Source organism: Cynocephalus volans, chromosome X, assembly GCF_027409185.1.
Source record: "Cynocephalus volans isolate mCynVol1 chromosome X, mCynVol1.pri, whole genome shotgun sequence".
Lineage (NCBI taxonomy): Eukaryota > Metazoa > Chordata > Mammalia > Dermoptera > Cynocephalidae > Cynocephalus > Cynocephalus volans.
This window is the reverse complement of record NC_084478.1, coordinates 125,072,839-125,085,986: the sequence shown is the minus strand read 5'-3', so window position 1 is coordinate 125,085,986 and position 13,148 is coordinate 125,072,839. Positions and strand designations below refer to the sequence as shown.

The 13,148-nt window shown below is 41.3% G+C and overlaps 1 protein-coding gene across 2 annotated transcripts in view; it reads left to right on the top strand.

The window, feature by feature from the left end:
• Positions 1-13,148, top strand: part of LRCH2 (leucine rich repeats and calponin homology domain containing 2) — a 121,704-nt gene that overhangs the window by 93,597 nt on the left and 14,959 nt on the right. For both annotated transcript variants that reach the window (XM_063083883.1, XM_063083882.1), the window contains exon 15: positions 712-756. In XM_063083883.1, coding sequence (XP_062939953.1) covers positions 712-756 — 45 coding nt within the window. The remainder of the gene's footprint in view (positions 1-711; positions 757-13,148) is intronic.

Genomic DNA, 13,148 nt, shown 5'->3' with positions numbered 1-13,148 from the left:
TTTTTCACATATTAGCACTTTTGATATTGAGCATATTATCTCTGTGTCTCACTGTAAAACAGGGATAATAGTACTTACCGCATAGGGTTATTATGAAGATTAAATGGGCTAATACATGTAAGGTTCTTCGGTCACTGAATGGCATATAGTAAGCACTAGTATAAGTGTTGGCTATTATCATCATTACAATTATTGTACAGTCAATATATATATTTAATGTATGTTTTTTTTTTTTTTTTTACCTGAAATCAGTAGGTTTCTTAACAATAGTTGACATCTTAGAATGGTAAATTACAGATGAGGTGTGAGATAATGAGGGCCTTGGATAGGGTGGTAGTGAGAATTCAGAAGAGTGAGTCTCAGACGATTACAAAAAGAATTGACTTGATGATGTATTGGATATAGCGAATTAAGGAAAAGGAAGGCTCTAAAACAACCCTCAGAATGCAAACCTGAATGAAATGGGAAATGGGATAGGCTTAGGAAGGAAATGTTACTTGATATATGTGAAGTACTTAGAATAATGCTTTCACACATAGAATGCATTATATGTTAGTTATTAGTAGTGGGGCTAGTTAAACTGGTTATACACTAAAATTTAATATCAAGTAATTTAATAAGTATCAAATATGAATAAAATTCACATAATTTACTAGTAGACAATTCATATCTTCAAGGAAAAATAAAGTATGTGTTTTAAATATTTTTCAGTATAAATCAACGAGGAAGAGTTCAAGTGGCAATGAAAATGATGAGGTGAGAAAAGAGGGTAATAGTAATTATTTGAAATGTTTATTTATTTCTTTATTTATTTTTTATTAACTGTTGTTTGTATGGAAGAAGAAGATAATATATTTACTACCATAACTGGTTCCTATCCCAATAGGTACCCAAAGCTCATTATTAGACATTTTGGTTATTTTGTCTATGTTAAACATTCAGAGTTCAGAAGGGCTTTGGGGTAGAATGAGAAGGAATTGTTTTACAATTGATTTATTTTATTTTATTTATTTATTACATTATATTTTATTTTATTTTGTCAATATACAATGTGGTTGATTATTGTAGACCATTACCAAAACCTCCCTCCCTCTTCACTCTCCCTGCTCCCTCCCAACAATCTCCTTTCTGTCTGCTTGTCATATGAACTTCAAGGAATTGTAATTGTTGTGTTTTCTTCCCTCCCCCCAGCAGGTTGTTTGTTTATTTATTTATTTATTTATTAGCTCCCACAAATAAGTGAGAACATGTGATTTTTCTCTTTCTGTACTTGACTAGTTTCACTTAATATAATGCTCTCCAGGTCCGTCCATGTCGTTGCAAATGGCGGTATTTCATTCTTTTTGATAGCAGAGTAGTATTCCATTGTGTAGATATACCACATTTTCCATATCCACTCATCTGATGATGGACATTTGGGCTGGATCCAACTCTTAGCTATTGTAAATAGTGCTGCGATGAACATTGGGGAACAGGTATACCTTCGACGTGATGATTTCCATTCCTCTGGGTATATTTCCAGCAGTGGGATAGCTGGGTCATATGGTAGATCTATCTGCAATTGTTTGAGGAACCTCCTTACCATTTTCCATAGAGGCTGCACCATTTTGCAGTCCCATCAACAATGTGTGAGAGTTCCGTTTTCTCCATAACTTCGCCAGAATTTATCACTCACAGTCTTTTGGATATTAGCTATCCTAATTGAGTTGAGATGGTGCCTCAGTGTGGTTTTGATTTGAATTTCCCGAAAGCTAAGTGATATTGAACATTTTTTCATATATCTGTTGGCCATTCGTATATCTTCCTTTGAGAAATGCCTATTTAGCTATTTTGCCCATTTTTTAATTGAGTTACTTGTTTTTTTCTTGGAAAGTTGTTTGAGTTCCTTGTATATTCTGGATATTAATCTTTGTCAGATGTATATTTTGCAAATATTTTCTCCCACTCTGTTGGTTGTCTTTTAACTCTGTTAATTTTCTTTTGCTCTGCAGAAGCTTTTTAGTTTGATATAATCCCATTTGTTTATTTTTCCTTTAGTTGCCCATGCTGTTGGGGTCACATTCATGAAGTCTGTGCCCAGTCCTACTTCCTGAAGTGTTTTTCCTATGTTTTCTTTGAGAAGTTTTATTGATTGAGGATTTATATTTAATTCTTTAATCCATTTTGAGTTGATTTTGGTATATGGTGAGAGGTATAGGTCTAGTTTCATTCTTCTGCATATTGATATCCAGTTATCCCAGCACCATTTCCTGAAGAGGCAGTCTCTTTCCCAGTTGATAGGCTTGGTGCCTTTGTCAAAGATGAGCTGGCTGTAGGTGTGTGGGTTCATTTCTGGATTCTCTATTCTCTTCCATTGGTCAGTGTGTCTGTTTCTATGCCAGTACCATGCTGTTTTAGTTATTATAGCTTTGTAGTATAGTTTAAAGTCAGATAGTGTTATGCCTCCGGCTTTATTTTTTATGCTCAGCATTGCTTTGGCTATGCATGGTCTTTTGTTATTGCATATAAATGTCTGGATAGTTTTTTCCGTTTCTGATAAAAATGTCATTGGAATTTTGATGGGGTTTGCATTGAATTTGTATATCACTTTGGGTAGTATGGACATTTTCACAATGTTGATTCTTCCAATCCAAGAGCATGGGATATCTTTCCATCTTCTTGTGTCCTCTTTAATTTCTCTCAGCAGTGGTTTGTAGTTCTCATTATAGAGATTTTTCACATCCTTGGTTAACTCAATTCCTAAGTATTTTATTTTTTCCTGGCTATTGTAAATGGGCAAGCTTTCTTGATTTCTCTTTCTGCATGTTCACTATTGCAGAATAGAAATGCTACTGATTTTTGTGTGTTGATTCTGTATCCTGCTACTATGCTGAAATCATTTATCAACTCCAAGAGTTTTTTGTAGATGCTTTAGGCTGTTCGATATATAGGGTCATGTCATCCGCAAACCGAGACAGTTTGACTTCATCTTTTCCAATCTGGATGCCCTTTATTTCCTTCTCTTCTCTGATTGCTCTGGCTAGAACTTCCAACACTATGTTGAATAGGAGTGGTGAAAGTAGGCATCCTTGTCTAGTTCCTGTTCTTAAAGGAAAAACTTTCAGCTTTTCCCCATTCAGGATGATATTGGCAGTGGGTTTATCATATATGGCTCTAATTATTTTGAGGTAATTTCCATCTATACTTAACTTATAGAGAGTCTTTATCATGAATGAGTTTTGAATTTTATCAAATGCTTTTTCAGCATCTATAGAGATGATCATATGGTCCATCTGTTGGATTTTATTAATATGGTGTATCACATTGATTGATTTGTGTATGTTGAAACAACCTTGCTTCCCTGAGATAAATCCCACTTGATCATGGTGTATAATTTTGCATATGTGTTGCTGTATTCTGTTAGCCAGTATTTTATTGAGGATTTTTGCATCTATATTCATCAAGGATATTGGCCTGTAGTTTTCTTTTTTAGTTGTATCTTTACCTGGTTTTGGTATCAGGGTGATGTTTGCTTCATAGAATGAGTTTGGGAGAATTGCCTCTGTTTCATTCTTTTGCAACAGTTTGTAGAGAATTGGTGTCACTTTGAATGTTTGGTATAATTTTGCTTGGAATCCATCTGGTCCTGGGCTTTTCTTTGTTGGGAGCCTTCTGATAACAGCTTCAATCTCCTTTATTGTAATGGTCTGTTCAGATTTTTTACGTCTTCTTGGCTCAATTTTGGTCACTTATGTGTTTCCAGAAATTTATCCATTTTCTCCAGATTTTCAAATTTTTGGCATATAGTTGTTTATAGTAGTCTTGAATGATTCCTTGTATTTCAGATGTATCAGTTGTAATATCACCTTTTTCATTTCTAATTTTTGTTATTTGGATCTTCTCCTTTTTTTAGTTAGCCATGCTAATGGTTTGTCAATTTTATTTATCTTTTCAAAACACCAACTTTTGATTCATTGATCTTTTGTTTTGTTTTCGTGTTTCCATTTCATTAAGTTCTGTACTGAACTTAATGATTTCTTTCCATCCGCTAACTTTGGGTTTGGGTTGTTCTTGCTTTTCTAGTTCTTTATGGTGATGTATTAGGTTGTTCAAATGCCATCTTTCCATTCTTCTGATGTAAGCATTTAATGCGTTAAATTTCCCCTTTAGTACAGCTTTTGCACTGTCCCACAGGTTTTCGTATGATGTATCATTGTTTTCATTAGTTTCAATATTTTTTTTTATTTCCTGGTTGATTTCTTTTTGGACCTATATGTCATTATGTAGAATGCTGTTTAATTTCCGTGTGTTTGTATAGTTTCCAGAATTTCGTTTGTTATTGATTTCTAATTCTAATCCATTGTGGTCTGAAAAAATACATGGGAAAATTCCAAGTTTTTTGAATTTTTTGAGAGTTGATTTGTGACCTAATGTGATGTATCCTGGAGAATGATCCATGTGCTGATGAGAAGAATGAATATTCTGAGGTTGTTGGATGGAATGTTCTGTAGATATCTGCCAAGTCCAATTGCTCTAGAATGTTGTTTAGATCTTGTGTTTCTCTGTTGATTCTTTGCCTAGATAATCTGTCCTATATTGAGAGTGGGGTGTTCAAGTCCCCTGCTATTATGGTATTAGTGTCTATCTCCTTCTTTATGTCTAATAGACTTTGCTTTATAAATCTTGTTGCTCCAACATTGGGTGCATATATATTTATGATTGTTATGTCTTCTTGGTGGATGAATCGTTTTATCATTATGTAGTGTCCCTCATTATCTCTTTTGATGGTTTTTAGTTTAAAGTCTATTTTATCAGATATAAGAATAGCTACTCCAGCTCGTTTTTCATTTCTGTTTGCTGGGTAAATCTTTTTCCATCCTTTCACTCTTTGTCTATGTGAGTGTTTATTGGCGAGGTGGGTCTCTTGAAGGCAGCATATAGTTTGGTCCTCCTTTTTAATCCAGTCAGCCAGTCTGTGTCTTTCGACTGGGCAATTTAATCCTTTTACATTAAGAGCTGTTATTGAAAGGTGTTGATTTACTCCTAGCATTTTATTGATTTTTGTTTGGATGTCTTAAGTGTCTTTTGTTCATTTCTTTCTGATTTACTGTTTGTCTTCTGTATTTGTTGATTTCTTGGGTTGTAGATAAACTTTTTTTTCTTTATTGTTAGCAATTTTATTATACTAGTGGGTTTTGATTTTTCTTGGGTTTTTATGGCAGTGGTAGTTATTTTTCAGGAACCAAACCCAGTACTCCCTTGAGGATTTCTTGTAAGGGTGGTCGTGTGGTAGTGAACTCCCGCAGTTTTTGTTTGTCTGAGAAATACTATTTGCCCTTCATTTTGGAAGGATAGCCTTGGCAGGGTAAAGTATTCTTGGCTGGCAATCTTTGTCTTTTAGTATTTTGAATATATCATCCCATTTCTTTCTAGCTTTTACGGTTTGTGAGGAAAAGTCTGATGTTAGTCTGATTGGGGCTCCCTTATAGGTGTTTTGATGCTTCTCTCTTGCAGCTTTAAGATTCTCTCTTTGTCTTTGAGTTTTGCCAATTTGACATAATATGTCTTGTAGAAGACCTTTCTGGGTTGAATACATTTGGGGATCTATGAGCTTCCTGAATCTGAAGATCTGTTTCTTTTCCTATAACTGGGAATTTTTCTGCCACTATTTTGTTGAATATGTTTTCAATACAATCTCCTTTTTCCTCCCCTTCTGGAATACCCATGACTCGGATATTTGAGCGCTTAAGGTTGTCTGATTTTCTTCAATGTTTTAAATTCTTTTTTTCTTTTTTTTTTTTTTTTTTGGTCTCCCTGTGTTATTTCAAATAGTCCATCTTCAAGTTCAGAAGTTCTCTCTTCTGCTTCTTCAAGCCTGCTGGTTAAACGCTGTTGTTTTTTTTTATTTTGCTGAATGAATTCTTCATCTCAGCAAGCTCTACTACATTCTTTTTCAGGGCCTTGATTTCCTTGTACATTTCTTCTTTCAGGTCCTGTGTACTTTTCCTTATTTTCTTATGTTTTCTAGCTGTGTTTTCTTGTATCTCATTTAGTTTCCATTAGAATTAATCACTCGAAATTCCTTGTCAAACATTTCAAGTGCTTCTTGTTCTATAGGATCTAGATCTTGATAATTATTACCCTTTGGTGGTGTACTTTTTTGATTTTTTATATTTCTGGTATCTTTCCTTTGATATGTAGTCATTGTGGCTGGGGATTTCACAGTCCACTTTTTGACAGTATTGTCTGGCTAGGATGCTGCTGGGATTGCCAATTTGTTACAGCTGCCTCAGTGTCTGCTCGGGTGCCAACTAGTGCCTCAGGTGCCTGGTCACCTCCGATCTTCGGCCTCTCAGGGGAGGTGCCTCTCTGGTCAGCATGCACTCGACAGGGCTGGGGATGGAGTTGGGCAGTGGCGGTAAGGTCTACCTACTGGGTTGCACACTGGCACTGCAGGGCACGTACACTCTGAGGATCTTGGGCCTCTCTGGCTGGGCACCTCTTTGATCAGTGTGCACTCGGCAGGTCTGGGCATGGTGTCAGGCAGCGGTAGGAAGGTCTACCTGCTGCATCTCACACTGGCACCACAGGGCGCGTGGTCTCCACAGATCTTGGCCTTCTCCAGCTGGGCGCCTCTCTGATTGGCACGCACTCGTCAGATCTGGGGATGGAGTTGGGTCGTGGCTGCTAGGCCTTCCTGCTGGGTCGTGTGCTGGCACTGCAGGACATGTAGTCTCTGAGGATCTTGGGCCTCTCTGGGCGCCTCTCTGATCAGCGCGGACTTGGCAGGGATGGGGATGGAGTCAGGCAGTGGTGGCGAAGCCTACCTGCTGTATTGCACGTTGGCACCACAAGGCATATGGTCTCTGCCCATCTTGGGCTTCTCCCACTGGGTGCCTCTGATTGGCATTTATTCGGTGGGGCTGGGGATGGAGTCGGGTGGCAGCAGCAAGGCCTACCTGCTGGGTCATGCGCTGACACCATAGGGCTGAAATATTTATTTTTTGTATTTATTTAGCTCAATGAGAATAAAATGCAATCCATTTTTCAATTTTTTTTAATTGATTTAATGCATGGATTTTCTCCAATAATAAAACCTTTTCAGCATCATCATACAATTATTAATTTAATCATGTAATTTCCATATGTCCTTTAGAATGGAATTTCTAATAGTTCAGTTTTAGAAATTTTATCATCTTTCATTTTGGACCTGTAATCCATGAATTTAAATTTGTTGCCTTCCTCATCTTTTATCTTCCTAAATCAGCCTGGTGGTTGAAAGAAAGTGAGCTGAAATGCTGGGTACCGTTCAAGCTTTATTAAAGGAAGAAAAATCTGCTGTGCTGTGCAGAAAATGGTGTGCAGCAGTGGCTAAAAGGAGTGCATGGGCTTATATGGGTTGGTGGGCACGAAAAATGCAGGCAGAGAGGGGCAGGGTGAGCTGGTGTGTAGGATAAGGCCGACGATTAGTGCTGCTGTGGTGGGTAGGGCTGACGTAATCAAGATGGGAGGTACCTCTAGGTGGCAGTAGAAGAGTTTCTTTGTGTAAGAAAACCACGAGGTAGGGAATTTCTTTGTCTAAGAAAACCACAAGGTAGGGTAAAGACTGGTGGCCATTTTGTACTCAATATGGTGCCATTTGCATCCAAGATGATGCGGCTACATCCAAGGTGTCGCCAGCCACATCCAAGATCCATCATTCCTACCTTTTAAGTATAAGAAAAAGGGAAAAGGGTGAAGGTCTCATTCTTCTTAAGCTACTTCCTGCTGGAGATGGGCGAAGATATGGTAAAAAGTAAAAGATTTATGTTGGCGGGTAAAACAGTTAGGTGGCGGGATATTGGTTTTGTGTGGGGAGGCTGTATTCCTCTGGGGAAGGGTTGCTGATTCTGAGGGGCTGATATCCTCCTCACAGGAACAATTTGGCACCCTTTCTGTTGGTGAAAGCCTGTATACATTCCTGCAAAAAATTAGAGAAACACCGAAAGAGACAGTGACCAAAAAGTAGGATGAGGCACATGTAGGGGTCCTAGTAGGGGCATAAGCCAGGGTATCCAAGGGTTCAGTGATTGGGGCCACCGCCCACGCATGTTGTCCTTTGCAATGGTCTGGTTGTAATCTTTTGATGTAAGATTGCCCACTTTTATGTTGCCAGGAAGATTTGTTAGAGAATACCCTACTGGCAAGAGTTAAGGTGATGTGGGTGGCCACCACACCCAAGAGGACTGAGGTATGGTTGTCTGTAGGCCAGTTAGGTTGAAATTAGATATGGGTATAGCCTGATATTGGGGGAGGGTTGATTGTAGGCAAAGCCAACAATCTCCTACTAACAAGGGGTACATATAATTAAGTAAATGGTGGATGGCGTTGAGGAGCTGTATAATTTGGGGGTCTTTTTGGGATGGACATCAGGGTCGAGGGAGCTGGAGAGGACATCAGCTTGGCTGGGTGGGAGTAAGGTTTTTAATGATGTGTTTAATTTGTTTTTGACGTGTTTCGTCCTAGAGTCCTCCCCCATCGCTGTAACCTAGGTGTGTGGTCTTGGTGATGGCACACATATTGGCCTTTTGGAGGGCACTGGGCTCCAGCAGAATCCCCCTTGGAAAGAACCATCTGATAGTTCCTTTTCTCATGGGAACATGATATGGATTTGGACCTGTCCTAACAGGGAGCTGGAAGATGTATAATAGCTGTGAACCTACTCTGGGTAGTACCGCTCCTGAGTCTAGCCAGTGCCTGTGAGCCAACTGTCCATCCAGACCCAAAGACAGTGACTTGGGAAATGCACTGTGTGCATGGTGAAGCAGAAATGTGTGTTAATGGCCAGAGCCACAGAAATAGGAAGAGGAAAAATGTTAAGGGCGGAAGGGCTAAGAGAACACATAGTAAAAAAAGGAGTAAAGGGTGAATTCATAAGGGGTATAATTGCATAGGGTGTCTTGCCAGGCTAGCTCAGTCACCCACTCAAGGATGTTGTCCACATCGAAGGAGGCAGACTGGGATCTGTCTCAGATTAGATCCTGAATAAATGACGTGAAACGGGTAATAGTAGATTGGGATTAGTCTTGGAGTGGCTATTATGTGAGCGATGTGAGATAGGCATGTAAAAGCGAGAGGATGATTGCCAGGAGGAAAGATTATTTTTCTTCTCGAATTGAGGAAAGAGTGGAGGTCCGGGAAATTTTTAATTTTGTAGGTCCTAAAATAGATGAAGTGTAAGGAGACATTGGTTGGGTGTTGAGCAGAGAGACCCCTCTGGCCTATTGATAACAGATTTTTTGGGTAAAGTCTCAGGTGCTAGTTTTACCGAGGATAAGTGAAACCAAGGGGCCTTTCCTAGTACTTTTACTGCCATGGAGGTAGTGAGAATTACTGTATAAGGCCCTTCGCAGCATGGTGAGAGGGGCTTTGGGATTCGGGTTTTAATATGACTTGCTGTCCCGGGCTCAGTTTAAAGTCTGAGAGGTGGTGGGGAAAGGATGAGGTAATAGAAGGTTGACTGCTTCCTAAGAAGATCCGTGATGAGTGAAAGAGTAGGGAGATGCTGGCCTAAAGGTGATGAGCTGGAAGAGAGAGATGTGAGGGTGAAGGGTCTGCCGTACATAAGTTTTAGGGGGCTGAGGCCTGTCGGCTTTGGGGGCGGGGGCGGGGGTAGCCCATAGACAAGTGAGTGCTAAAGGGAGAAGTTGGGTCGAAGTGAGGTGAAGTTCCATGGACAGCTTGGTGAGGTGTTTTTTATGAGGTGATTGGGTCAAGCCAAAATGAGGAATGATTTCTGAGGTGAGAGCATGCGTTACTGCTGTAGCATCCTCTGAAGTGAAGGGAAAAACCTCAACTCATCCTGAAAAGGTATCTTCTAATGTTAGAAGATAGCATGCCCTTTTGTGGGGAGGCATGTGAGTAAAGTAAATTTGCCAATCCTGGCCAGGAGTGTACCCTCTGGCCTGGTGGGTAGGAAAGGGTTGGAGCAACGAGTACACAAAGGACAGTTTTGAATTATATGTTTTAGTAAGTTGGCCATGTGGGGAGAGTAACATAACGGCTGAGGAAAACATAGTAGGGGTTCATAGCCTATATGAACCGAATTATGGAAATCTAAAAGGATCCGCTCAGCTTGTGTGGTAGTAAGGACGTAGCAACCGAAGAGAGTATACCAGTTGTCCTTCCTCTGTGCCCCCAACTTTTGGAGGTATTGTATTTCTTGGGGTGTGTATTGGGGGTGTGTATTTGGGTAAGGGCGTAGGGGCCATGAGAAGGACCTGAGCAAGAGAGGAAGAGTGGGGGCCTTGTGATTGAGCAGACTGTTTTACAGTTAGATCTGCTAGTTTGCTTCCCTGGGCTGTGGGGTCATTGGAGGTTTGGTGTCCTCTGCAGTGTATAACCCCAACCTTCTTTTGGGAGTTGTGCAGCCTCAATAGTTTGTGTTAGACTTACTATGGCATAACCCACCTGGGGGGCAGGTGTGGAGGTGGCACTCCCATCTACGAACCATGTAATGGGATGCAGGAAGATGTGTGGAAAGGGACTGAGAAGGAGGTCTAAAGCCTCCATGCAATTATGTTCTGAGGGTCCTGAATGTTCTTGGATGAGAGTGGTTGGATTTAAGGGAGGGCAATGTTTAAAGGAGAACTGGGAATTTTCAATGGAAGTAAGGTGAATAAGTTGTAGGCAGAGAGGGGAGGGAATTGATTCGGCCTTATTACTGAGAAGGTCTTGACTGTTTGTTATCCAAAAGTTAGAGCTTTCTTGTTCTAAAAGGGTGGCTGCCGCCCAGGGGTCCGTTCTCGAGCTGTGGTGTCTAGTTGTTTTGAGAGGTATGTAACCAGGGAGAAAATATCTCCTGCCTTTTGTACCAAAACCCCAACTGCCAAACTTTGGGTGACGTATAGGATAAAAGGATGAGGTAGGTTTAAGAGAGATAGAGCTGGGGGTGCAAGGAGAGCGACTTTTTATCTCTGGAAGGGAGAATGAATGGGCTTTTGGGGATCTAAAGGAATGGCAGGATCCTCTTTGGCTGCCCCATAAAGTGGTTCTGATAGCATGCCAAAGTTAGGAATCCATAGGCGGAGATACCCTGCAAGCCCCAGGAAGGAGAGAATTTCACCCTTTGTGGTAGGAGTAGGGAGTTCAGAAATTAGACTCTGGTGTTGGGGGTGAGGTGGACTCCCAAGTAGGTGACTGAAGGAGAAGAAATTTGGGCCTTGCTGGGGGACACTCGACATTCCCTAGAGGCCAGGAAATTAAGGAGAGCAATGGCGTGGGCCTATGAATGCTCATAGGAGGGGCTAAAAAGGAGGAGGTCATCCACATATTGTATTAATGTGCTAGATGCTGGGGGAAGTTCAAATAAGTTTTGAGCTAAGACCTGGCTGAAGAAGTGGGGGTTATCCCAAAACCCCTGGGCAGTACTGTTCAGGTGAGTTGTTGGGAACGACGCATATTAGGATTAGTCCTGTACTAAATGGTATGAGCTGTTAGGCTTTTTAACTGGAAGGATGGGTGTATTGAAAGGTGAGCAGGTAGGCCGTGAGAGATGAGAAGAAAGGAGTTTGTGTATGATGGGTTTTAAGCCTATTAAGTGTTAGTTAGCAATGGGGTATTGTGGGACATCAGGAAACAAGGAGGAGTTCTGCAATTTAACAAGGATAGGGGAATGGTGTGTAGCAATGGAGGGAGAAGTGTCTCCTAATACAGGATTAACATTGTCTGAGGGGGAGGGGAAGGTGGAAGCCCCAGGGGCCAGGTCTATGTGTGACCTGTAACAGGAGTAGTGTAGCTGAAGTTAAAGTGCTTAGGATAAGAGTAGCTTTGAATTTGAAAAGAATGTCCTGTCCCAGTAAGGGGGTTTGGCATTGAGGCCTTATTAAAAATTTATGTGTGAATTGGGTGTGTTGTAGGTTGCAGGAAAGGGGTTGAGTGAACTGTGGGTACTATTCTGATCTTGTGACCCCCTACTATTGTGATAGAGAACAGGGTTGTTGGTCCTGCATATTTAGGAAGGGTAAAGTAAGTGGCCCCTATATCATTGACAAAAGAGATTGGCTTATGTGTCTCGAGGCGAGTTACCCTGGGCTCACATGTGGTGATCTCTGTGGGGGCCTTGGGCCCTGGGCATCATCAGTCCTCCTCCTGGGCAAAGCCTAGAAGCTCTGGTAGAGATGGTTGTGAAGCCAAAGCCTGTGGGTTGGGGACTGGGCCACTCCCTCTCTGGTGAGTGGCACAGTCAGTCCCCCCAGTGATCTGACTGTTTGCAGTGAGGGTAGGTTACAACAGTCCCATGCCAAGTGGCCCAGTTGACCACATTTGAAGCAGTTCTCAGGTGGCTTGCCCCTAGAGGCAGCTGGCTTTGGAGTATGTGAGCCATGGATTGCATTAGCCAGGAGCTGATATCTGGACTGATCTCTTTTATAGTTTTTTTGAATATCAGGGGCTGATTGGGTAATGAAATGACAGTGTAAGAGGACCATGCCTGCAGGGCAGTTTGGGTCTATACGTGTGTATTCATGTAAAGCCTCAGAGAGGTGGGTTAGGAACTTGTCGGGATTTTTAGTGGATCTCTGTGTGATTTCTCTAAGCTTGTCGTAATTGACTGACTTGTGAGTAGTCTTTTAGAGGCCGTGAAGTATGTGTGTGATCATATTATCCTGGAGATCCCAATCCCCGTGGCCAGCCTGGTAGTCCCAATTTGGGTCTGTGCAAGGAACAGCAATGGCTCCCACAGGCTGCCTATTATTTTGAGCATGTACTTTGCCTGTTGGGCCGCTATCTAGACATGTCCCTTGTACATGGACTCAGGCAATTCCTTCTGTCCCAGCCACTTCACAGAAGTGTTATAAAAAGCCAGAGCTGAGACAGGGCTGTTACCTGATGAAGGCGGAGAAGGAAAGAGGTTGAGTGGCTGAGGACAAGCGTCTCGAGACCAGGTAGAGGGAAGATAGGTAAATGTGGAGGGGCTGGTGAAGGATTTGGAACATACAGAGATAGTCGAGCTGGTCCATACGGGGAGCAGAGTAGTCTGACAGATTAAAAGATTAACTCAAGTCCAGAAGGGGAGGTCAGGCATGAGCTAGGAGAATTTTAGACATAGGACAGTTTTGACAGAGAGAAGAACATGTTCAAAGGTAGGAGAAGGCTCGAACATAAAGGAATCTCTCCAGTTTTTTGCCATT